We start from the raw sequence: 25,813 nt of genomic DNA, 5'->3' as shown, positions 1-25,813 counted from the left end.
AAAAGGAACGGTGAAAGTAAAAAACGTTTAGAAAACATGCTTTTGATCAATCTTTGAACTTGTACCACTCTGCCCATGCGATTCTATATTAAGATTTGTGAGCTCTGCAGACAAGTTGGAAGGACAAAATCCAAGTAGGGATGCGAATTAATTAGCCAGCAGAACTCTGGATACCATTTGGAATATTGTGAAGAATGTAGCGTAATATTCTCATAACCGTCTTAAAGGAGTACAAATTTGGAATCCTCATATGTGGGGAGTAATTTGGAGCTAAAGGTAAACATGAAAATATTCTAAGTTATATCAGTAAATTCCCCAAATAGCAAGCAGAAGCATCTTCCAGTGGGACAATAAGTCTGTCACTCTCGTCCGCATCACGACTCCAAGTTTAACAAACCAACAATGCTCTGATGTTTGTCTTTTGGTTTGCATTTGCCCTTTGGAGGTCAAATTGAAACATTAAAAAAAAAATATTTAATACTGTGGATGTTACAAAAGCAGTCTGTTGATGCTACTTTCTTTCCTATATTTTGTTTTTACCATTTGACTGCATAAAGTAGCTTCAGAGACTTGACTGGACAAGTTCTTCTCCTGAGCTTCGCTCTTCCTCATAAAAGACAGTTATTAAACTGTTGCAGCTTGTCAGAACTGAAAACATTTTTCTAAATTACAGTTCACCCGAAGAGATTATTTCATTTGCAGTGTAACACTACTTTAAAAGTTCATAAAAGCTGTATTTTGTTAAAAATCAAATGAAATAAAAGTGCACATTCTAGATGTGAAAGTAAGGTGACTTCAGATTAGTTTTGACCTCAGGCTTCAGGAATCCAACTACTAGAATGCTCTTCAGGTGTGGGATTTGAACACATTCCCACGAGGTTGCGAAAGAGATAAAAACGGAAATATGGATTGGCTGACAAATGTATCCTGGCAGGTATGCATTTGAGCAACTTAGAATTTATCGTGTCAGTTAGAGAACATTTAGCTGAACACGATGTAAAAACCGTCACACCAACAAATCGCGTGTAGCTCTTAAAATTGTTAGTAAAACCTGTGAAATACCATCCAAGATGTCAATACTGTTTGCTGTGAGGGAGAGTGAATATCAAAAACTCCACACGCGCTGAAATAATAAAGAAAAGATGTGCCACATTTAATGAGCAAGGCCTCCACCCTGCATGTCTGTCCTTACCTACAACACACAACTGTGCATCAACTAAAAACAGACAGCAAAGTTTCATCCTGGCCACCCTTATTATCTCACACAGTGTCACATTTCATTTGACGAAGTCTCTGCTGCACAGGACCGAGTCTCTGCTGGCAGGCAGCCACTCACTTAAGGCCACACATGTCTCTTTAGGACAAATGAGGCGTAAAATGAACAGGTCAAAAACAAGCCAGCGTGCAGAGGGCGACTCCGTCTGATGCACTCTCGTCTATGAGTCACGTGAAAGTGTTGGCTTCTCTTGGATTTGGGTCGGGCAAACCGAATGGATGGGCCGTGGTATCTTAACGTGGATATCCATGGCAGAACACCTTTTGTTTAGCGAAAAAGCCAATCCAGAAATGGAGATTTGATTTATCAAAAGTCTAAAGCTACAACTTGTACTGACTTATGGTGAGTCTGGGATGAAAAAGAAAAAAAGTGACATCAACTCACAGTTAAAGTATTTTCAAGGTGCTTTCAAAAATGAGGGAGAATAATTACTAAACAGGTAAAATAAATAAATGAAAACACACAACAGACAGGTAACATTTTGCTACCCAACAATCCTGCTGCCCAACATCCAGCCAGTTATATGTGCTGGGTATTATCTGCCATTCTGACTATAGGTTGCATTCCAGATCTGAACATCCTGCCGTATGACAGTGGTCAGCACAGACTATTTAAAGCGGTAGGCCCCTTCATCCTCTTACCGTACCTTTGAGCTGCGGCAGCGGGGAAAGCTCCACTGGAGCGCTTTGAGTGCGGTACTGCGAGGAACCCTGGGATTTTCTCTGTCTCTGCGCCTTCCGCACGGACTTCCTCGTGAAGCCGTCCACTTTCTCGGATGCTGAGATGGTCGACATTGTAATGTTTAAAAAAAAAAAAATCTGATGGAGATTTCTGGCGAGCTATTTATCAGATGACACGAGCCCGTCGCTCTTTTCCTTCCCCGAGTCTTGTTGTTATTGTGTATGATCCATCATGCTCACTCGGCTTCGACGAACTGCATCTCATGCAAAACGAATATTTAACGCAAAATGATAAACAGAGACCCGCACTAGCCTCATAAATACAGCTAAATCCAAGTTCCTGAATACCCCGCCTTTCTTAAAGCTTAACAGCATGTGCACAAATGTCTATTTACTGTGAAAAGCAAGGATGACATAGTCTTAAAAAAGTTGCTCAAATGCGAACTTCGGCTGCAGCAAAACAGTTAAGAAGCTACACTGACAGCTAACGCACCTAGCTAACCTGCTAAATTTAGCCGACGTTATGTGCCGAATGAAAATCTCTAACGCTGTCGAGGAAATAAAGTTACAAATATACCCGATAAATGCGGATCTCACGGCGCGTCGTTAAAATACGAACTTCGCGAATTAAAATACTGTACAATTAACCCAACTTTGACTTCCGCTGAGCATATTTTCCAAACTCTCTTAGAGATCGATGAAGTTCAATTTCGCTCGACGCATTCATTCAGTCCTTGAAGGTTCGCCTCGTCTGCACGAGCATGGCTTTGCCGTCTTCGCTATTCAGAGCACGTCAAAATCCCCCTAGATGTGTCTAAAAATGACCAAGAAACAACTTCGTTACGGGGAAAGAAGGCAGCCATAAACACTCCCAGTCGTTCCGTCGCTGTCTGTCTGTGCGCTGGCCTGAGGGGCGATGACAGGTGTACGTCACTGTTTGACGTCTCAGGCAGCCAATGGGAAGAGGGGACTCATAAAGTGGAAACTTTTTTAGCCAATCAGAGCGCGAGAAAAACGGGACTTAGAAAATGCAACATGCAAAAACAACTGGATGACGTTGAATGAGGCCTGAAAGGCGGCTGTAATGTCAGACACATTTTTCTGTATATTATGAAAAATTTAAAGTTCTATTTAATTTTTGCTTGACTAAATGTTCCCTTAAGAAAAGTCAAAATAGAATATTGTTTGCCTTATTCCGTGTTATAGACTGAAATTAAGAAATGTTCAAACTGTATTTTAGTACTTTTTTTATTAGCCAGAAAATTTTTAGTTTACTCAAATAATTTTTTGTTTTCCGTATTAGACTTTAAATTAAAGCTACTCTTCTCTATTTGTTAAAGATAGGTGGGAAAAGCATTTCTTTGACAATGCAAGAACAGGCAGAAAAATGGAGTTTAATTCCATATTCTAGAACACGTGTTGTTAATATTTGCAGGTCTTATGTCTGTATGCAGACAAAATGTTGTCAACAAACCATCAGTTGGATGCAACGTTGTGTGCACCCTTTTTGTAATACATGCTCTGACTAGCTCGGTATTATGTTATTTTTCTTTATTCACTTGGACAGTTTGATCCTTTATTAATAGACTTATGTGGGTTCTAATAAGCGGACAAAATTTAAAAGGATTTATGCTAGAGTAACAAGCAAACATATGTTTTCTATGCAGCTGCAATTGTCACTTTAAAGGTTATAATAAATACATAATGAGCTATTTAACATTAAGGAGTAGTTACTTTTTTTTCATTGCATTTAGTTACATGTATAAGTTATATCTGGCCATTTGAGAACAGCCACTATGCTGATTTGGTTCGCGGTGAAAATGAGTTTGACACTCCTGTTCTAGCCAATTGCACTTTCATTTCAGGTTAAAAAAAAATCTAATCTTTGACATTAATTTTAGCCCACATGCTTTTTTTAAACTAATATAAAAATACCTGACATTATAAGTGGCATTATAAAGGTTGTGGCATTTTTGTAACCCATCTTTCACCCCCACTGATAACCAAATTACAACCAAATAACAAGCTAAAAGTATCAACACCCTTTAAAATTCAAGGCAATTTGACCAAAGCATTTAAATACAGATAAACCAAAGAAAACTTTTACAAATGAACGATATTACATTAAAAGAAAATGTTGAAACCATGCAGTTAAAAAAATACTGACATGAATGGTTTGCTTGAATCTGTTTAGCTAACATTTTGATAGAAAATAACATTTTTGCAGAATTTAGCACATAAATATACAAATCCTGCAGATGAGCCCATCAACTGTGTTCTCTTGGATTCAGTGCTGAAGCATCTCTTAAGGCGTTTGTTTAGAATAAAATGGCAGATATAGAAATGTTTTATATAGAAATTCTAGACAGCAACAGAGAATACAAAATGGCAAAATAAGACAAAAAAAACAAAACAAAACTGTTCTTTGGATCTTAGATCGTTTATGCACCCCATGTTAACGATTTACTTTCTGTCTAACCACATAAAAATACCTTGAAGCTAAAAAAACAAACAAACACTCAAACTGGTCAGTCCAGAGGGGCTTTAGCAAAATACATGGAGATTTTCTTCATGGTCTGTGGGGAGCGCATGGTCTGAAAAACAAAAAGGAACTTATCAGATAAACAGGCACCAAAAATGTATCTTAATGTTGGTACAAAACCAAAAGGTGCATTTGAAAATTTTTACCCCTATCTTATAACGCTAACAAGCAAACCTAAAGGCATGTTAGACAGAGCACGTCTGATCTGATTCTGTCTGATTTGCACATTTTATTTACTTGAGAAAAAATAAAAAAAAGGCAAAAATTCAGAACAAAATAAAAAAAATCAGACTTAATTTAAGTATGATGCTTGGACAATATTTTGGTGATACAAATAAGTAGGCATCAAAAAGGACAAAGTAATACTTTTACTCTTTAAACTTTAGGTGAAATGATAACCTTTGGCTGAAAGGAAATGTAGTGTGGTGCCGAGTTCTGTACTTACTGAAGTAGCTGGTGTTTGAACGTCTTGCTTCCTGTTGTTGCTGGGACTCTGGAGTCTTCCCTGACCCTTCCTCATCTTCTGACCCATCTCTGACAGCCAGTTCCTTGCCTGTGGACAGCAGTTCTCTTTTCCAGCCTGTTTTGGTGAAGCTTGATTGAGATTAGATGGGTGGCGGGCCGTCCGTGGCGGGGAATCCTGAGCGGAACAGCAGACGCTGGGAACGCTGCGGCTTCTCTTGGCCACAGGGTGGAGTTCTGTAACGCAGTCGCACTGCTCCTCACAGTCCGGAGAACCATCACTAGTGTCCAGTCTGCGTTTGGCTCGTCGTTCTCCTGTGGATGTGCCGCTGACTGGACTCTGGGGGATCAGAACCCGACGGGATGGAGGGGTGATCTGACCAGGAGATCCATGTGTGGGAGATAACCACTGTTTGATGGAACACGGCGTCCTCTGACGGACAACGGGCCTCTGAGAGGGGCTGTGCGATGTAGTGCTAGAGGGGAGAGGTAGGGCGGCGCCGCTGGGGGCACAGGCAGCGAGCTGGGGTGAGGTGAGACCACCAAAACTCTCGGACCTCTGGCTCTTGGCAGGGGTTGACTCGGCCCTGACTAGGGGCCCTAAAAACAGCAAAAACAAAAGAAAAACATAAATTCTTAATCATATAAATATTGAACAGCTGACTGACGATAACAGTAGAAATAATTACTTGGAGATTTAGGTCGTGCCCAGCCAACCAGGTTAGGATCTGCCACAGATGTCTGAGCTCCATGAGCTTCCCGGTGAAGCCGCCAAATCCGTACAGTGTGGTCATCAGAGCAGGAGGCAATCTGTCAAAAAGCAGAAGGGTTAAAAAAAGAAACTCAAAACTTCTCAGCTTCACTCCAGAACAGAAAATCTTTCTAATCCAGCAAGAAAGTATAATGATAAGAGCCATCATTTGATTTTTTTTTTGTTGTAAATGGCAAATTCAAACACTAAAGCTTGCAAACTTGCCTTAGTGAAATCTGTTGGGCACCACACAACTGATGTCACTTCCTCGCTGTGACCCTGGAGCATCATGGGAGGATGTTGGGGGTCAGAGATCTGAAACAGAGGAAGAGCCATGGCGTAGGAAAAAAAAATAATAAATAAATAAATAAAGCAGGAACTCGTCAGTCTTCAGCGCAGTTAAACGGAAAACAGGAATGAAACACGGATTATTTTTACCTTCCACATGTACGCGTGGTTGTCACTGGAGCCGCTGGCCAGGAACTGGTCGTCGGGGCTGATGGAGGACTTCACATAAAACGAGGAGTTCTGGTGGCCACTGAAAACCGCCACTGTGTGAAAACATTTAAAAACACTCTCTGATTAACCTCTGATCTACCTTAAAACCATTGCCAGTGGTTTTTCATTAAGATGCTGCCGTTTTTAGCCAAAATTAAGAAATCAGTTGTTTTCAGGACATAGTTTCTGCAGATCGGCACTTGCTCATCAGAAATTTGCCTTAGAATTTCCCTGTTGCTGAGAATTCTCTGTTCAGATTCTCTCCTGCCAACTTACAGCCCCTAACCCCCCCAACTGACATTACCGCTGCAAGCAATACTGGAGCTACACTTTAGAGCCAGGGGGCAGCTCAGACGAGGAACACCAAGACGTACGTGGATCTAGTGGTCTATGGGTGCATCAGAATGAAGCAGAGCAGGGAGCTTGTGGCCCGCCTCTTGTATTTCTACTTTCATAAGCTATTTTTCAAACGGAATTCCTTTTTTTTTTCCTAATTTACAGAAATTTAAAAATAAAGAAATACTCAGAAATGCAGTTTTAAGTTTAATTTTCTTAATATATGTCCTCCATTATCAGAAAAACACCCAAATTACCATTTTTAATGAAGGGGGTATTTACGGTTCACTGGATAAAGCTTTGACTGAAAGGAAAACCAAACCACCAATTTAAAAATGTCAACATAAGCATTTCAAAATGGCTGCCTACTTTGCATTGTGATATAGTGAAACATCTAAACTCCCAGTATTTGAGAATCCTCCTCCATGTTTTCACACGTTTAGACTTTAAAAACCCCATAATTGCTCTGCAGCCACCAAGTGGATATTGATTGCAGTTTGAGGGAACCATTAAGGAAGGATTTGTGCTTGCTGCACCCCGTGGCAGTTAAAGCACATAAAGGACATCAGCCCCACCTAGTGAAACTTTAACACTCAGCACATCCAGCCAGAGAGTGAGGACTTTGTACCTGGAGTCCGTTTCACTCCGCAGACATTAAACATATAGATGCTGTCATCCGTGCAGTTGCACATGACATTGGATCTAGAGGAATCCAAAACCAGTCCAGAATAGCCTGCAGACACACAAAGACATCCAGTGCACCAGGGTTCATTTGCATGTTTCATGTAAATCAATTTGCCCAACCAGAAAAGAGCGGGACAAACCCAGACGCATGCGTGTGCAGGACCCGGCGTAGGGATACGTCTGCAGAGGTAAGGGCTCGTGGCGGTGTGCAACGTAGTTCTTCCTCAAATCCCACATTTTAATCACCCTGTAGGGCAGAAATGAGAAGGATTTTTTTCCAAGTCCCACAGCAACTCTTTATGATAAAACAAACATTGGTGTTGAGAATCGGGATATTATTACCCATCGACAGCTCCTGCAGAGATGAGCGTGTGCTGATCCCGAAACAGAACTACTGTAACACTCTGCTGGGTGTCCTGCAGAACAAGGTTACAGGTTTGCTCCTCTTTAGCTCTTCTCAAAAGTGCCAGTTCAAAAAAAAAAAAAGCTCACCACACTCGGAGCCATGCCGCGCAAGCTGCTCCGCCTCTTCTTGGTCTTAGAGGAGGGGTTCGCCTCTGCTTTGTGATGAGCACCGCTGATCTGGTTCACGGGTCTATAAAACCCATCTGAGAAGGAGAGATGACATGATGGAGTCTGGTACTCCGTATCCATCACTTCAATATCCTCCTGTTGTGTATAAATTAAGACTTTGGGGCTAAACCTTTGAACACAGACCTTTTTTGCTGCACCTGGTGTCCCAGACCATGATATTTCCATCTCTACCTCCAGTGCAGAATACAGCTGTTCGGGAGTAAACATAAATGATGACAGAAAACAAAAACATCTTTGTTAAACAGGTTTCTTAAACTCACATTTTAAAACACATTAAGAACAGTGTGTTCTTCTGATTTAAGCCTCAATTTCACTCAGATTTGAACAAACACTAAAATTAAATTCTGAAAGAAAGTTAAAAACAATGTAACAATGCAAGTTCCTGTTTTGCATGTTGCTTTTGGATAAATTTCTGTTAAATGTGCATTTAAAATGTAAAATAAAGGATAAGTCTAACATCTGAATAGATGAACGCCTTTTACATTTTCAAATATAAGCTGGGGGAAACATAAATTCCCTTCTGTGAGCAGTCAGAGTTTGAAAAGTGAACCTTTTTCTTCAGCCGTGAATGCCACAGACTTGAGGCTGCAAAGATGGCCCCTAAAGCTTCCCAACAGCTCCCCAGACTTCACGTCCCAAAGCCGGGCTGTCTGGTCCCCTGCAGCAGTAACCTAACACGCAGGAGACACTTGGTATGAAAATACACGCCCTTGAAGCTTGATTTTGGCCATGGGAAATGTGTTCTTACCAATTGTGGCTCTCCTGGTACCCATGCAATGTCAAAGACTGCATTTTCATGAGCCAGCCACTCTGTAAAATACAGCCAGTTAGGTACAGATGCTTCACAAATCACAAACAGGATCATTCTGGGGGAAAAAACGCCTCTTCAAATACCTTTGAGAAGAGGATTTCCACGGCTCTCTGTGTTGTAGATCCGAACGATGCCTTCTTCATTAGCTGCTGCCAAAATGTTCTGCATATCCCTAGCTGAAAAAAAAAAAAAAGAAAGCACTGCAGTTACTCAGTAAAAACGACCGCAACACAGCGCTGACAAATGCAAGTGGATTACCTGAGGAGAAAGCCAATCCAAACGGTGGCACTGTGTCCCCCGTATTCCCATAGGAGATGTGCTCATCGTGTCGGACGCACCGGTAACTGCCGAGCAGAGAGATCAGAGGAATGCGGGGGACGAGATCTGCAGACAGAGCTGGGAGGACAAACACACAAGTCAGTTAAACGGGGGGAAAAAACAACACATTTTTTTTGTGCATACATATTGTGTTTTACTGCCATCCTGTGATTTCTGCGTTGTATAATACTTCCTTCATTTGCACTCAATAAAGATCACTTTAAATAACAATAATCAGGTGCAAGGAAAAAAATGTTCTTTATCTACAGTCATCACAAAATAGTGCAAATAAAAAGTTAAAATAACTTTTTTTTGTCAGATAATTCCAAATAATTCAACTGAATTCATGATACTAATTTACATAGATTTAAAACATGTATTTTCTGGTATTTCAATGTTTAAAAATAAATATATTTTTCGTGATTAGAAGCAAATAAAATGTAATACATTGTTGTGTTGTGGTGGTTGTTTCCTATCTTCCAGAAATAGTTTTAGGTTTGTAGAATAATTGGTACAATTGCAAAAAAGTAAACAGAATATGGTGGAATATTGAAGTTAGTATTGTTTTTTAATTATAAATCTAAAATAAAGTACAGAAAGACTATACTTGGGCGTACAATTACCCCACAAAAATGAGAATGTAACTGAGTGAATGTAAATGAGTAGTTCCCATTTCTGCAAACAAACAGACAAATTCCATCAGACTAATAATATTAAATAAATATGACCTCACTGACCTCACTCATCAGACATGATTTGTGAAGAGCGACGCGTTTTGTTAGTTGGAGAAAATGTCTGAGCGCGAAAAAATGCATCAAAACCTCTAGTTTAAGAAGTAAATCTACTGATTGCTGGTATTTTGTGCTAACTGAAATGACTGGACACATTTACAAGCAAGGCTACGTCCGCCTCCAGCAAAACGTAGCAAAACACTGCTAACTTTTAACACACACCGTTCGAAAAAACTAAACCAAACTACGAGATGGTCTCACCAGTCTGCCTCCGTCTGCCCACTCCTCTAGCGACTACGGATCGGAAAAGCATCCTAATACAACAACAAAGGACAATCCCAGATGGCTGTTAAAACGCCTGTGAAGTTTGTTGGATCGTTATGGGAAGGTCTTCTTGTCCGTGTTGCTGCAGACTGTTTCCCGCGAAGTGATCGCCCTCAGAGACAAACCGAATTCCGCGCGAGTTTTGCGTCGCAGGCTGCCATTGGTTCAATCGGGGTCCAAGTCGGAGCACTTCCGCTTCTGTTGACTTTGTGCTACATCTCCTCTTTCCGCTTTTTCAATCAAAGAAACGATTAAGTAAACAGCTAGTTTCAAGTATTTTATATCAACTTTTGTTTCTGCATTCATGCAAACGTTTTATTTCTAGACATCAGACCTTGATTTATCCCCAAAATATAGAAAATAGGATTTATTACCCCGGCCCTAATGTTGTTGTTGTTGTTCTGACCGGACGGAATTAATTGTGACAGACTGTCGCTAGTACTAAACTGTGCACTGAAATTCTTATGCTTATTGGGTAATATTAAATTTTTTTTAGCGAACATAAAATGTCGCTGTCGTCAGCGCGTTCTTTCTTATCAGAGGCTTGTTATGGAGAACAAGAACTGGACGCTAATTCTGCTCTCATGGAGCTGGACAAAGGTGTGCTAGCTTCTTTGCTATGCGTTATCATACATTGCATCCCAATATACCGTGAAGTTTTTTTTTTTTTTTTTTTTTTTTTTTTTTTTTTTACAATGGACTTTACTATAATTGTTTTTGTTTTAAATATTGCTGTGTAAATTCAGTTTGTTTTGTGTTAAATCCGCGTTCAGGACTGCGGTCGGGGAAACTCGGAGAGCAGTGCGAGGCTGTGGTGTTGTTCCCAAAACTCTTCCAGAAGTACCCCTTCCCCATCCTCATCAACTCAGCCTTTCTAAAACTAGCAGATATCTTCAGACTTGGGTAGGACCGTTTCATTTGTTTATTTTAAACACCCGATATTTCACATAGGATCGTTACAAGACCACTTGATTGTTTGTTGTTTAAATAAAGATGCATGAATTTAATCTCTAATGAAAAGGCAACTTTGACTTTTATGGTTTAGCTTGAGCTCATAGATTCTTAATGTTTTGGGGTTGCTCATAAGCAAGTTTAGTTTATCAGATTTAAAAAGAAGTTTGGTGGTATTTGTTGCCCTGGTAACGCATTCTGTGTACCCAAATTAGCTCTAAAGACTAAATGGAATATTTCAGTGAACTTTACTTTGCCACAAGCCTGTTTGTTCATGGAAACGTCTGTTTACAGCAACAACTTCCTCCGTCTGTGTGTGCTGAAAGTAACGCAACAAAGTGAGAAACATTTGGAAAAAATTCTCAACGTGGACGAGTTTGTGAAAAGGGTGTTTTCAGTCATCCACAGCAATGACCCTGTGGCCAGAGCCATTACATTAAGGTACAGCACAACAAGGGGGAGATGTGTTACAGAATGCACTTAAAAATTCAAATGGAAAAAATGTTGAATTTGTATTTTATTTGACTAAATTGCTAAGTTTCCCCTGGTTCTGGTCTGTTCAGGATGCTCGGTAGTTTGGCCTCGATCATCCCAGAGAGGAAAAATGCCCACCACAGTATTCGGCAAAGTCTGGATTCCCATGATAATGTGGAAGTGGAAGCTGCCATCTTCGCTGCTGCAAGCTTTTCTGCACAGTCAAAGTAAGGAAAGTCATGAGTGATACATCCATTGTAGTTCATTAGGATTTTTTTTTAATTACATGTTATTTATAATTTTTCCTTTTTAGAGACTTTGCAGCTGGAATTTGCAATAAAGTCAGTGAAATGATTCAAGGTAAATTGATTATGTGTTGAAAATAAAGCATTTGTGAAAGAATACATTTTTCCAAAGGTATTAAATAATTTCTAGATAGTCTTTTTAAGCTTTTATTTTTATTTCCTTCTCAGGTTTAGACACTCCAGTGGACCTGAAGCTAAAGCTGATTCCCATGCTGCAACACATGCATCATGATGCCAATCTGGCTTCCAGCAGCAGGGAGCTTCTGCAGCACTTGGTCAGTTCCTACCCTTCCACCCCTATGGTCATCGTCTCATTGCACACCTTTACCCAACTGGCTGCTTCCTCCCTCATTGATATTCCTAAGCAGGTAACCTCATGTCACAATCTTAGTGACTTGTATCTGATCTCTAATAAGGTTTTTAATGTGCTGGTACACTAAAAAGATGATATTTGGAACAAATTCTTTCCTGCAGTTGCAGCTTCTGCTTCAGTACCTTAGAGATGATCCAAGGAAAGCTGTGAAGATGCTCACAATTAATGATTTAAAACTTCTGGCTAAAAAGGCCCCTCATCTGTGGATCAGAGAAAACACTCAGGTAAGGGGGACAATGGTTATTTTCACGTTAGTTAAACGTTTTTATGTAATCCAACTGGTTTTATATATTTTTGCAGACTCTGTGCGAGTGTGCTTTGGCCATTCCCTACAATAGTTTGAAGCTGGGCATGTTGGCTGTCCTCTCTACCTTATCTGGAACAATTGCAATCAAGCAGTATTTTAGTAATCCAGCAGGTGACAAGTTTACTCCAAAAAATCTTGTTTTTTTACTAATATTTTCTAGCATCAATCTAAAAACTGAATCTGTTCAACTTTCAGGCAGCTCCATGGTCTCCCCCCAGCTTACTGACCTGGTTAAACTTGCTCAAGAATGCTGTTACCATAGCAACCTGGCAGTGGCTGCTCAAGGGGTCGCCGTGCTCTCCAACATTGTTATTTCTTGTCCAGAAAAAGGTGAGCTTCTGCGGTGGTGGCCTATATTCCAGTCTTTTTTGTTTTTAATCTAGTGTTTGAGCTTTAATTTTATTGTCCATTTCCTATTTCCTTCCCCTCAGATATAATTCAGTTGGAGCAGGAAACAGTTTTGGGAGTTGAGTCCCTTCTGATGCTGTGTAGTCAGGATAGCAGCCCTGGTTCACAAGCCACACTCAAAGTAAGACACAACTATTTCCCAAAGGCTAAGGTATTAAATGCAAATGTGACCCACATTTTCAACGTCTGCACAAAATTGGACCAAAATTCAAGCGATTTTTGCTCGAATTTTGCTGCTCCCCCTACAGCATATACTCACAGCGCCATTGTGAGGAATGGAAAGATTGAGTGTTTCATCTTTAAGTAAACGAATGAAGAAATCACAACTTTGGACCTAGCAACATTTAAAAAAAGCTTATTCATTTCAAAAATATTCAGTAAATCTGTATTTTATTGTCGTCTTCTTTCTGAACCACCACAGACTGGCCTCACCTCACTGGTCAAGTTGCTCAAAGGTCGACCGCATCTCAGCCAGGCAGCTGTGGATTTCCTGCTGGGCCAGCTCCACTTATCCTGTGACTCGTCCCGCACTCTCATTTGCCACGCTCTGGCGGCCATTGCCACTCACCTGCCCGTGCTGGGGGACGGCATGCTGGGGGATCTGGTGGATCTCTACAGGGTTGTCAGTCACTCCTCCACCGGAGAACAGCAAGAGCTTCTGGTGAGAGATGGCAATCAAGTCACGCCTGATTTTCTGTTAACTTGCGTTGGATGTGGATTTGGTTCAAGATGACATTTTTTGTGGATTTTCTATTTTAGGGTCACTTCATTTAATTGTTCCTTAACTATGGCCAGCAGCAGTCCTGGACTGCGAGGAATAGATTGTTTTTGCAATTCTCTTTTCTTACTGCATCTGGTCAAAATGTATTTTGGGCATAGAAAGTGGAAATGTGGGTGTGGTTAACAAAAAACCTTTGTAGCTAAGGAAATCCAAAAATTACATAGACCTGTTCGTCAACCCCATGTGACCAAAATAATGAATAGTTGCTATAGAGATGAAATCAATAAAAATATTTTGGGGAAAAAATCATTTTTTAATGAATTTGTCATGTGCAGTTTTGAACAGAGGGGCAGAGTGAAGGGGTTTAGCAGCCACTCAGCCATTGAGGGCAGGTCAAAGGGGGCTGCAGGGGCGGGTGGCGCCTACAGACCATACAACGCCATGCGCAGCTTTGGTTTTCTTTTTTATCTGCCATTTTAAACTAATTCACATAATGTGGCTGCTACAGGTTTCCTTGGCAACAGTGATTTTTGTTGCAAGCCAGTCATCTCTTTCAGCCGAGGTGAAAACTGTCATCAAACAGCAACTGGAGAGCGTTGCTAACGGGTGGACGGTGTATCGCATCGCACGCCAGGCTTCACGGATGGTGAGCTTCTATCGAAGCAGCGTTTGCGTGAAGCCATGAAGCCGGAAATCAAAGCTCCTTGTGTTTGACCTTCAGGGGTGCCACGAGTTTTCCAGCGAGCTGTACCAATGTCTGCGGACGCGTGTGGCATCTGAACACTTCTACTTCTGGCTGAACAGCCTGAAGGATTTTTCCCAGGCTGAGCAGTGCCTCACTCACGTGGAGGATGGAGACTACAGCGGAGCCATGAGTGCCATCGCCGAAGCTCTTCGCTCCTACCAAAAGGGCATCGCCTCCCTCACAGTCGGTTAACTCCCAGGCATCTGCTTGTCATAAAACATTAATGTAGTCCACGCTTCCCTAGGGACTTAAGTGTTTTAGGTTTTGAAAGTCATTTGGATGTTTATGTATTTTGTTGACGCTCCTTAAGTCATAAATGAGTAATATTTGTGAGCGTTTATCTGATGCATCTGTCCCTTTAGGCTGCCAGTACCCCTCTGAGCCCGCTTACATTCCAGTGTGAGTTCATTAAGCTGCGCATCGACACTCTGCAAGCCCTGTCGCAGCTCATTTGTACATGCAACAGCCTGAAAACCAGCCCCCCTCCTGCCATCGCCACCACCATTGCGCTCTCCTCCGGCAACGAGCTGCAGCGGTGCGGCCGCATCTCTCTGCAGGTTAAAGAAATAGATTCTGTTTGGGTGAAACTTGTGGAGAAAAGAGTTGGGAAGTTCTGCTGCTAAGTGGAAATGCATTGTGGGAACAGATGTTGAGGGTTATTAACTCTGTAGTTTGACTAATGAGCCTTTTATCTTAACGTTCCTCCTGTCCGCTTTGACATGTTTTTATCTACAAAATGTGACGAAAAGGAGTTTCCTGTTAAAATGCAAATAAATTATGAAAAAATAAAAGAAATCTTGGTGCTGACAAGCAAGATTTATGAGATTATTAATGGTGCTTCTCTTCTTTTTTCCAGATGAAAGTATGCATGGAAGAGTTCAGAAGTCTCGCCGCTCGCTATTCAGATTTACACCAGTCATCTTTTGATGCTGATTACGCCACCCTTCGTAATGTGGAGTTGTATCCTTAGCATTGGACTGAAGTCTGTCTTAAAAAGGTTTTCCATTTTTGCTCTCTACTGTGATTGACTTCACCTTAACTGTTTATGCAGACAACAGCAGAGCTGCCTGCTTGTTTCACATGTAATTGAAGCTTTGATAATCGACCCACAGGTAGCTAGGTGAGATTCACTCTTATCATTTGGCCTTCAAAAGAATGCACATTTCTATACCTTAGTCTATTTAAAAAAAAAAAAATTCTATTGCATATTCGTCCCAGTGTAATTCTACTGGAAGACCTTACTCTAAATATTTAAACATATCATTATTTATGTGAGAAAGTGAACTAAGAAAACATCTGGCATGAGGATGTATGAAGTTAAGATGTCACACCGCTTCTTGTGAACTGCAGTTTTCAGGAGTACGGCACTCTGGGCTCTGTCCAGACTGAGAGTGAATATGAGCGCAGAATGATCGCAGTTTTTAATCGCGTCCTGGAGGAAGCGGAAGGCCTCACCAAGAAGCACCCTCCTGTTTCACACCTGGTACGATGTCAACTTTCTGCTAAGTTTTTCAAACTTTAATGGTTGTACTAAGAGGTGGTTTACCTGCCCCTTTGGACATAAATTCTTTCAGTTTTTCAAACTTCTGTCAGTGTTCAGAGACTTGGTCACATGTGCAGATTAATACATTTAGGAATGGTCAAGATATTTGCACCTAATTTATTACATTATTTATCATAATTTATTACATTTTGTGATAAATTTGGACTCATTTATCTTTTTTTTTTTAAATAAATTTACTTTTACATTGTTCAATTCAGTTTCATGTTTAAAAATAAACTTGACTCTACATCCTGATAAGCTTCTTTTTTTTTTTTCAAAGTTTCTGTCTGTGGTTTTAAATGATTTTTTAAAAGCTGTCCTTTAATGCAGCTGTTTTTCCAGATTAAAATATAAAGGTGATGGGACAATTGGACTAAACCTTTAATTCAAGCAGAAGTTGGAGACTCCAAACAGCCGATTGTCATGTTTCATATGATGATTTGGTTTAATTACATCAGAATCGGCCAACCTAAACGTGTTGTTTTGTTTTCCAGCACACCAGCTGCCTATGTGACACTGTCATAGCTTTGCTCAAAGTGCCGCTGTCTTTCCAGAGATATTTCTTTCAGAAGCTCCAGTCAACCAGTATCAAGGTAATTATTATTTTAATTAGAATTGTCTGTGAAACATCTTTCTGAGCTTTTTATTTGTTGTTGCCGCTGAGAGGTCATTAGAGCTTTTATCTCAGTGATTGTAAGTGGGGGGGGGGGTGTATTGACCAGCTGTTTGTGGTACGCTGGAATACTTCCTGGTCCGGCTTTCAAGGAACCACTTGTGCCGAACCACTCCATGCAAAAACGAACTGGTTATTATCTTTCCGACACAAAAAAGGGCAGAAATGGTCAAATCAGCTCAGAGAAATACATTTAATGATTTCCTAAAGACAAAAAATGCTGCAGCATGAAAGAAAAAGAATGAAACCTTTTTAGTTTGCCCCTTGAGAGGTTTTTGTGGGGTTTTTTTTTTGGCAGTTGGCGCTCTCTCCATCGCCGCGCACGCCGAGCGAGCCCATCCCTGTTCAGAGCAGTCAGCAGCTCACGCTCAAGGTGGAAGGAGTCGTACAGCACGGTTCGACTCCAGGACTCTTTAGGAAAATCCAGTCTGTCTGTCTCAATGTCACATCCGTTCTCCAGAGCAAGACCGGACCTGACTACAAAGTAAGTTCTTTGAGCCAAAATCAACTCTACCGATGTAAAAGTGATTTAGAAAGCTGGTGTTTCTATCATCTGTTTTTCACAAACGGTTGCATATTCCGGGTTTTTATCTTTCAGATTGCGCTGGATGCTAAAACAAATGAGATCGAGCAGCGTGTAGAACCTCACAATGACTACTTCAGCACCCAGTTTTTGCTGAACTTCTCCATCCTCGGCACCCACTCAGTCACCGTGGAGGCATCTGTGGTGGATGAGAGTGGCATTCAGTGGAAGACTGGGCCCAAGACGACAGTATCTGTCAAGTCTCTGGAGGATCCTTATTCCCAGCAGCTTCGCCACCAGCTGCAGCAGGGCGGAGCTCAGCCGGCAGCACAAAGGAGTGCATACATTCGCTTCTAGTGACTTTTTTTTCAAGTACTTTACAATGTGAGCTTGTGTAGTTGACCTTTTCTACATCATAGAAACTAAGCATGTACAGAAAAAAAAATTCAGATAATAAAAGACCATAAATTCTTTTTGGTGTTTTTATTTGAAGTGTTCATGTGGTTAGACATTTTGATGGCATTTAAATTTCTTGTGCTTAGATTACCCAATTCTACTTTTTTTTTTTATTTGAAAAAGATTTTAAGACACTTGAGTATATTACCTTTTAAGTGGCATTTCATGCGCTCACAAAATGAAGAGAGAATAAAAAGACAACTTTTAAAAACTTTTGGCTTGATAATTGCTTTCAATAACATAGTTGGACACCAGGGGGCAGCACCAAACAAACCATCGCTTTCAATTATAATCTTTTAATTGAACAATTTTTCTGTTTTGCTATCGACGCTTTTTTTAAAGATATTTTCTAAAGAGTTCAAAGTATTTATAGTACTAAATTCCTAAGTTTAACCGTTTTTCAGTAGGAATGAGGCAATATTGTTTTCATTAAACTAACATGTATCTTTGTGTTTACATCTCGTACTTTGCTGTCACATTTAAAAGAGTTAGACATTATTTTTTTAGATACTTTATAAGTTAAACTATAGAAAGAAAAGTCACATTTCTTCCATAATTTTTCGGAATTCTGCGTTTAGATAACAGTATGAGTCATTAATAAACTCGTCTTGCATTTTTTTTAACTTTTACTCGGAAATATGACCGATGTCAAAGTTTATAATACCTATGAAAATTATATTTGAAAGAAAGATTGGGGAAGGCGAAGAGGGCGAGTCATTGTAGATGACGCTACTAAATAGTGCCACCGCGCCTGCTTTTATTTTGAAGGCGTGTCGCACTCATTTCCGTTTTTGGCGTTTTGATCCTTTGTGTGCACTGCCGCGGTATGAATCGGAGATCTGGTAAGAGATAACGGGTCCTGGCAGCCCAGGGAATAAATCTCGTTGTCCCTCGTATTTGATGCGCACATGAAGGTGTTGCGGTGCGCCTGTCTAACGAGCGGCGTTGAGCCCGGGCCCGCATTCACCAGGCTCTGCCGCACTCTTTGATGTGTGAGCTCGGTGGCTAGCGGAGTTGACGGTGATGCTGCTGCATCAGAGGATTTATCCCGGCGCCTATGACTGTGAGATGGAGCTAACGGCGTTCAAATGGAGCTGCCCCCTCGACAGTTAGCGAGCTAACCCTGCTCGTACAGACCTGTCCCGGAGAGCTAATGGGTGCAGTTTCATCGCCCAGGGCTTTCTGTAACATCACCACCACGTTGTTACACCCCTGTCTTGTCTACACATCTAACCGATCATGCCGTGCTGCAATATTTGCTAACTTTGCCGTTTAGGAAAGCTACACGTGAACGAATTGATCCTACTTCCAAAGTTAGTAGTCTTCTGGCCGTCCTTGGATGCTTCAGTGATATTAAGTGGGTGAGTAACTTAAGGTACCATACTTTTGCTTCCAAACTACAGGGTGGGACTACACTCTGGATGAGATCTTCTTGCGCGTTGCACCAACATCCATACATCCTGTTTCTAACGTTTGGAAATTTTATCTTAAAGTACTAATCAGCTTAAACCTGTCACCCCTTTTTTGTTTATGTCGCATCATTTATTTTTAAATAATTATTTCAACCCAGTGATTGTCATTGGTGACATTTCATAGCATCTGTTCCCGTTATGCTAACTCACCGCGCGGCTAACTAGCATGTTATGAAGTAGTCGTCTACGACCCCGGCGAATTGTCCTTTTAAGGTCCAGCCTCAGCTTGTCTTACTCTTTCAGCCTCACAAACAACCCCGAATAACACACGTTTCTTTACAAAATGAATGTCATTAAATAATAATCATCATCATAATAATAATCCGTTCATAGTGTCCTCTAAGCGTGTGTTGCATATAAATGCCGTGAAATAGCCTTATCCTCAAATGTGTTAGCTATGAAATACTCCCATATAAGTAAAACTTCAGCTTAATATATCCTTCGTTACACGTGGCTGTGTTATGGAAGTAAAACCCTAAATAAATACTCTATTACCTGCATTGTAAGGTATTAATTTAAAATACTAGTGTACAATTCAGCATGTTTTTACAAATGAAATCAGTAGGAAATGGTTCACTTTGTAATTTAATGATTTCCCTTAACTGTGAGGGGACAGGAAGTGATTAATGGGAGTGAACAACAAAAAAAGGTCATATGTGGCTCATAACACATCCTTAGATTTTAAAGGGGAACCTTTAAACTTTATAGTAAGTTATAATGACATTTTAGGTGGAAAGAAATACAGTATTTTATTTTTAAAAAGAAAACTTTGTGTCACCAATTAAAAGATTGCACAAACCAAACAGACCTGATTCCAGCTTCAAAGCATCAACAGAGCATTAACTTGCATTGGTTGTTTGGCATTCTAGTTTTTGTGGAAAAGCCCAGTTTGTCCGAGTTTTTCAGCCTCTTGAGCTTGACTAGACATTGCCCGATCCTCAAGGTCAGCTTCTTTAATTGTATCCCGCGCTTCGAGAGGTTCCTGCATGACATGACCCAAACGTATGTGAGCTGCATGCGGGATAAGATCTAGGGAAATTATCTAAATGCAAAGGATGAGAGCTTCCCCCTGCTTAGATTGTCTCCTTTGGCACTGAAGGTCTTTTTCCACACAAAAGGATCTGAGGTTATACCTTTGCACGTTGCTTTGCAGTCAGCGAGCGAAGGGATGTTCCATTGTTTATATACATTATGTCTCATAGGTAAATTAAGGGAAGGGGAACATGGTTCAGGAAAAACACATTTATTCCTTCTAGTGATGTGTTCAGGTACATGTATTGGAGATTATTAACAATATTATATGCTTAGAGTATTGGACGGTACCACTGACTGTATGTGGGGACTGGACTGAGTGACCCCTCCCCTCTCACGTTCCAAATAGGAAGCCCAAATCCTGTAGACTTCTGTTGAGAGATAAACAGCTTTTACTCAGTCATTATATTTGTTAGAGACAAAAAAAACATTCTTGTTCTGCTAGCTTTTTTTAACAAGTTCTTGCTAATCATATTTTCCGTTCGAAACCTTTGACAGATTCTCCCGAGCCCGCTTTTAGTGAGTGGTTTCAATAGAAATGCTGATTTAAGACTGACTCGGACCAATCGTTGCTCATTGATGTCATCAAGCTCCAGCATGGTGGCGTTCGTATCACAATAAAATAGAGTCTAAAATGACTTCATTTCAGACTCGCTCCAGTTCTCATATACGGTCAAGGGGTGGGACCAGTGAAGATGCTGCATCTCCTGTTTCAGGGTCACAACAGTTGTTGTAACAGTGTAATAAGCTTTTTTCTTCACGTATGTTTGTGTAACACATATTTGGCTAAATTCCACTCTCTGCCTTTTGCAGACGTTGTTTACCAGGATGGCACAGCTCTTGGACGGGGCCAGCAAACTGGGCTGGGTTCTCCTCAAGGCTGTGCTCCGTTTCGTCTTCATGTTCTTCAACAACTGTGTTGCCATCCCATCCTACTGCTTATACCTGCTGCTGCTTCAACCTTTGAGAATATGGGACAGCTACACTTTCTGGCACATAGAAGGAGTTATGTTCAAGTGGTTGCTTGGCATGGTGTCTTCATGGGGTTGGATCGCTGGTTATACTGGTAAGATACCTCATCATTTTGTTGGAACTGCTTCGCTGCTTGGATGTATTTGCATCGGGGTTTCAGAGTTGACATTGTGCTTAAGCAAAGCATTGGTCCTAAACCACCCAGAACTATAAATGTTTGCCCTTAAATCCCATGTGTTTATCTTTGGAGCACTTTTCTGAAGTTATATCTTTATGAAGTAATTCTCTTAGCATCATTTACAACTTTTCTTTTACAAATCAGCGACGTAATTTGTCTAGTCAAGTGTGAGCGTATGACAAAATCATTTTATTCAAATCACATATTGTAAATAGCTCGGTTGTTTTGCATCGGCACGGCACCATATGTTCCTTTTTGTTCCATTAGTGCATTTGGACGGTGAGTATTGAGGATGAAAAGACGCATTAAGTCATAAAAACAGTAAATATTTATTAGGAGCTATTGTGTTGATCAAATTTGCCAGAAATTAAACATTTCTTGGTATGTTCAATTCAGTTGTAAAACATTTTATTTTCAATTTCTTTTTAATGCAGAGCATTAATGGGTCAGTCAAGGCAGGATAGTCATGTTACATGACACAGCAGAACATCCCAGTGCTCGGGGTTTCCTCTTGGCCAGCTTGTTGAATATCTCGGTGACGCTCGCCGTCGTGGTGTTTGGTTGCACTGAAGTGTGAGCAAAATGCTTACAAATGAGCATCCAACACAGTGGACAGCAAGGCTTGATTAAACGTTTTCACCCCATGAAAAACTGGCAACGCACTCAGCGTTTTGTGTTGGAGATACACAGTAAAGGATGTAATATTGGTCCATATCCTGCGACTGTTTCGTCACACTTCTTGCATAAAAACTAGATGATTCTTCAAAATGCATCCATCTGGGAGTTCAATTTTTTTCACAAAAATGTATTTTCAGTAAAGCTTCAGTTATCATTACAGCACAGGCAGCATTATATTGTTTGAGCAAATGTGACATTTAAACTCTCAAATATCACTGATGATGCATAATCCTCTATGCGCTTCATCAGTTATTAAGCACCACTAAAGTATTATGCCACGTAATATATATATTTAATGTCATTACAGCTCAGAAACGCTCATGAAACACACCCAGCTTTAAGTTAAAGCCTTTAGGGAGTTTCTGTGATCAAAATGACTTATAAAAAACAATTATTTTATGTGACGTTTATTAAAAACAAGATAGTTTTTAGATCAATCATCGGATTGAATGTGTTTAATAAAAATAAAAAAATCCACACTTCAAAATAAAGGCTTGTTAATTGCAAAGATCAATAAAGTTTTTGTAGCATCAGCCAAATTAAAAAGTAGAAGTGAGTGCATAGAGACCCTGCTCTCAAAGCGTAGGTAAATAACAGTCTCCTTCCTCTCAGGTAATATTATGGCTTAGAGGCACGTTAACGTTTGGAGTGGGGTCATCTGGACCCCACAAGATAGCACAAGGGATACCGTATCGGCAGGATACTAGATGGAAGGATTTGGGATCAATTTGAGGTGTTTAAATACATTTTTTTTTTTTATTAAAAATGAGATCCATAGCTATAGGAAAAGTAGATGTGCTATCACGTTATTTAGGTTGAGGATGCAAGGACGTTTTGCTTATGTTTGATTTTACGATTTCTTGATACTTTCATTATTAGTACTTTAAGCTGTGGAAAATGTTGAAAGTTAAAATCTTCAAAAGGTGAAGCATAAACACCTGTACTCGTGTACAAGCCAGCTGGTTAATAACAAAGTGACTCTAGATTTTCTAGAATGTCAGAACTATATATTACTTTAAGTTGCAGTTAATTGGAAATAGATTCATTTTTGAAAAAAAATCAAAAATATTTGTATTTTGACCATTGTTTGGGGTAAATGTTTGTGTCCTTTTGAATAAAGTGGATTTATTTTTTGCGTTCCGTTTGGGCCGCACACGTGTGTTGAGGAACATTAACGGCTCCCAGATTCATGATCATTTGGTCAAAGATCATACAGGAAGTAACAACCGTCACCCTGGAAGCGGTGGTGGTTTGACGATATCAGAGGCGGTTTTATAACAGGTTGCACTTTGTCAGAGATGTTTAATCTCCGTCATCCGTCCAATGGTGGCCTGTGAGGTGAATGAACTATTAGCCTTTTAGGGTCCATCATCCAAAGTTTCTTGAACTCGCCTCAGACTGAACAAAGAGCTGCATTCTGCACTTTTTCCTAATTAGCCACAGTTGTGGGAGAAGCAGTTTTTACTGATTGAATGTTGACTCTTGTGGAAAAATGGATGTGTGGATTTGGAAATAGCTATTTTATTTAAATGTTGGCTGTTGCAGTTCAAATACTATGCATTTGTGCTAGAAAGCTAATTGTCAGAGGTAGCTCAGTTTCCAGTTACCTCACTATATTTGTTGTAGTCATTCAACTGTGTCTAAGACAACTTGGCTGCATCCAGTTGAAGATGCTCGTTTTACTTCACTCCACCGTGACTCAGAATATCGCATCACGGCTGCTGCTAACGCGATGCCTTGGCTGCACAGTGCATCATAAACCTCAGCCCAACCTCACATTGTGTTTTTTTAACTTTGTTATGTAAGCTAATGGCATTTTAATGTTGTCTATCAGATCCTTATATGAGGTTTTTTCAGGGCACGTTCAAAGAGGAAATCGCCATGTTGCTGTGACACGGACACCGTCAGCTTGACCTGAATATAAATCCGCTTTTTTTGTCAGCAAAAAAATATCTCCTTGGTTTGTCATTACATTGCAGCCAACAAAGGTAACCTTTTTTTTGTTGGGTTCATCTTCAGTCCTGTTTGTCGTTTTTGATTTGGTTTCATAGTCTGGCTTTCTTATATATAAACACAGGAGACTTTGGTTTGAAAAAAACAAGGACCTGCATCAGGTGAGGAATCCACTCATGGTTGTGCTTGCATTGTTTGTGAGTGTTCATGGCGCAGATGTAATCAGATGCAGGATTAGTGGGTGTTGGGTTGTGTGAGCTGAAGTACATTGAAACAGGATCGTCTGCCTCTCAGGCTGGACTTTGCCTTTTTTTTTTTTTTTTACAGAAGCGTCAGCGGCTGATTGAATTAAACATCTAATCTGGGATGTGTTCTTCAGCTCATGTTTGACGTTTTGTTGACAGTCTGGAAATAACAGCTGCAGGTTTTCAGATTAGATTATTTACTAAAATGAACAGATTTAATGCATTTGAATAGATTTTGGCTCATTAAAATTGGAGCGATTTTCTTTTAATGCCACTTTACATATTATATTGTTGTGAAATTGCCTTGTTGCTAGCTTTTAATCTGTTGACAGTTTAAAAAAAAAAGGAAGCAAGTTTCACCTATATTTCGTTGAAATTGCTCATCATTAGGGCTGCTCAATATGAGGAAAACCTGCAATATGGGATATTAGTGATTAATATTGCCATGACGATATAACTTGTGGTATATGAACAAATAGCAACACAACCAAAAACATCATTTTCATTTCACTGAAACAGTTTAAAAATATACTCCAAATGACACTTGTGTACATAGGAGGCGGACATCTAACATAAAAGGGCTCCATCCTATTGGTCGACAACGTGAAGGGGTGCATCTGATTGGTCGAATACATAAATGGATTTATTTATTTCGTTAAATACTTCAAGCTGCCATATAAGATTGTTGTAGCACTTTTGAGGAAACCATTTATTGCAATTTCCGACGCCTTTTGCGATATGCATATTGCACAGCTTGATCTCGCGATAATGATAAATATGCGATATATTGTGCAGGCCTACTCATCATATACAATTCTTTTGTCAACTAGTGAAAATCCTCTTGGAATTGAGATTGGAGAATGATTTGATATTGAATTGAATTAGATCAAATTGTAAATTGGATCTAATCCTGCTCTTGTGAATCGAATCAAATAATGCCTTAGTCACAACTGTCGGATGGATATGGGCGGTGTGTGGGCGAACAATGGGAAAACCTGGATGGAGCAGGTGGCCAGCACCAAATTTCTAGATGGTAGACCGCTCTGTGAGCCCATAGAGTGAACATGCTTGTGCACAGTTCTTTACACGTGTGCTGCAGTGACAGGTCGTGTCAAACACATATAGCGCGAAAGGATGAAGTAGGTGAGACGCAGGCACGTCATACAAAATTCGTTTTCGTTTTTATTAACTTACTTATCAGCTGTCCATGCAGCATTTGCTCTTGGTCCGCAGACCTTGCTAACAACCAGAGTGTGGCGTAAGGGATCACCCGTACGTCATCATTTCAAGTAACTTACATTATCCTTACTTACTTTCCATTTTCATGACGTCCCTTAAGGTATGGAACTGCAAGACACACCTGCGCTGTCCTTAAGATGCGACTCTCTGCGACCCACTATAGACCTGCAGCACCCATAGGCCTCAGCTTTCGAGACACATCTGTACTTTTTACTACTACACTAGTTTTAAATGACTCTGGCAGAAGACCCCTGTAATAGTTGGGGTCATTATCGTCCTCCTTCATATGTGGAATTATGGATGTCAGATGTTTTGAGTCATTTCTCTGCTTGTCAGAATCCTGTTTATGAATCACTGAACAATACCACAACATGCTTGGAAAACTGCTGTTTCAGCAGCAGCTCTTGCAGTTTTGAGAGCTGTTATTTATTTTATGGAAAGCTCGCTTTGATGTGGGACGGACTGTAAATGTTTAATGTGTTTAGAGCATGAATGCATATTAAAGGCGGGGGACTGACAAGGACTTGCCTTGTAAGACAAGAGAGGCCTAATGGCCGT

The 25,813-nt window shown here is 40.3% G+C and overlaps 4 protein-coding genes across 6 annotated transcripts in view; 2 read left to right on the top strand and 2 right to left on the bottom strand.

Annotated features, from left to right (window-relative positions):
* ppp2r5a (protein phosphatase 2, regulatory subunit B', alpha isoform) overlaps positions 1 to 2,874 on the bottom strand; it is a 30,301-nt gene extending 27,427 nt beyond the window's left edge. The window contains exon 1 of the mRNA XM_004083439.5: positions 1,923 to 2,874. Within this exon, the coding sequence (XP_004083487.1) occupies positions 1,923 to 2,070 (148 nt within the window). The 5' untranslated portion in view covers positions 2,071 to 2,874. The remainder of the gene's footprint in view (positions 1 to 1,922) is intronic.
* A 1,109-nt stretch (positions 2,875 to 3,983) lies between these two features.
* On the bottom strand, positions 3,984 to 10,105 carry dtl (denticleless E3 ubiquitin protein ligase adapter). The gene is made up of 15 exons (XM_023953025.2): positions 9,945 to 10,105; positions 8,893 to 9,030; positions 8,718 to 8,810; positions 8,572 to 8,633; positions 8,374 to 8,494; positions 7,947 to 8,012; positions 7,722 to 7,837; positions 7,572 to 7,645; positions 7,370 to 7,476; positions 7,174 to 7,278; positions 6,150 to 6,262; positions 5,937 to 6,026; positions 5,650 to 5,770; positions 4,944 to 5,560; positions 3,984 to 4,550 (listed from the first exon to the last, which is right to left on the bottom strand). Exons 1-15 carry the CDS (start codon positions 9,994 to 9,996, stop codon positions 4,485 to 4,487), a joined length of 1,941 nt encoding a protein of 646 aa, XP_023808793.1. The 5' UTR covers positions 9,997 to 10,105; the 3' UTR covers positions 3,984 to 4,484.
* Positions 10,106 to 10,175: 70 nt separating this feature from the next.
* ints7 (integrator complex subunit 7) lies at positions 10,176 to 17,697 on the top strand. The gene is made up of 20 exons (XM_023953023.2): positions 10,176 to 10,607; positions 10,781 to 10,910; positions 11,253 to 11,399; positions 11,522 to 11,659; positions 11,746 to 11,792; positions 11,906 to 12,105; positions 12,212 to 12,334; positions 12,411 to 12,528; positions 12,613 to 12,747; positions 12,849 to 12,946; positions 13,247 to 13,486; positions 14,055 to 14,192; positions 14,268 to 14,474; positions 14,654 to 14,848; positions 15,148 to 15,251; positions 15,343 to 15,411; positions 15,642 to 15,774; positions 16,329 to 16,427; positions 16,806 to 16,991; positions 17,106 to 17,697. Exons 1-20 carry the CDS (start codon positions 10,514 to 10,516, stop codon positions 17,385 to 17,387), a joined length of 2,883 nt encoding a protein of 960 aa, XP_023808791.1. The 5' UTR covers positions 10,176 to 10,513; the 3' UTR covers positions 17,388 to 17,697.
* A 544-nt stretch (positions 17,698 to 18,241) lies between these two features.
* The window catches only part of lpgat1 (lysophosphatidylglycerol acyltransferase 1), a 36,039-nt gene continuing 28,467 nt past the window's right edge, over positions 18,242 to 25,813 (top strand). For all 3 annotated transcript variants that reach the window (XM_023953027.2, XM_023953029.2, XM_023953030.2), the window contains exons 1-2: positions 18,242 to 18,847; positions 20,804 to 21,056. In XM_023953027.2, coding sequence (XP_023808795.1) covers positions 20,819 to 21,056 — 238 coding nt within the window. In that variant the 5' untranslated portion in view covers positions 18,242 to 18,847; positions 20,804 to 20,818. The remainder of the gene's footprint in view (positions 18,848 to 20,803; positions 21,057 to 25,813) is intronic.

This window comes from Oryzias latipes, chromosome 24 (genome assembly GCF_053564925.1).
Source record: "Oryzias latipes strain Hd-rR chromosome 24, Olatipes_Hd-rR_3.1".
NCBI classification, from domain to species: domain Eukaryota; kingdom Metazoa; phylum Chordata; class Actinopteri; order Beloniformes; family Adrianichthyidae; genus Oryzias; species Oryzias latipes.
This window is presented reverse-complemented; position numbering and strand designations above follow the sequence as displayed.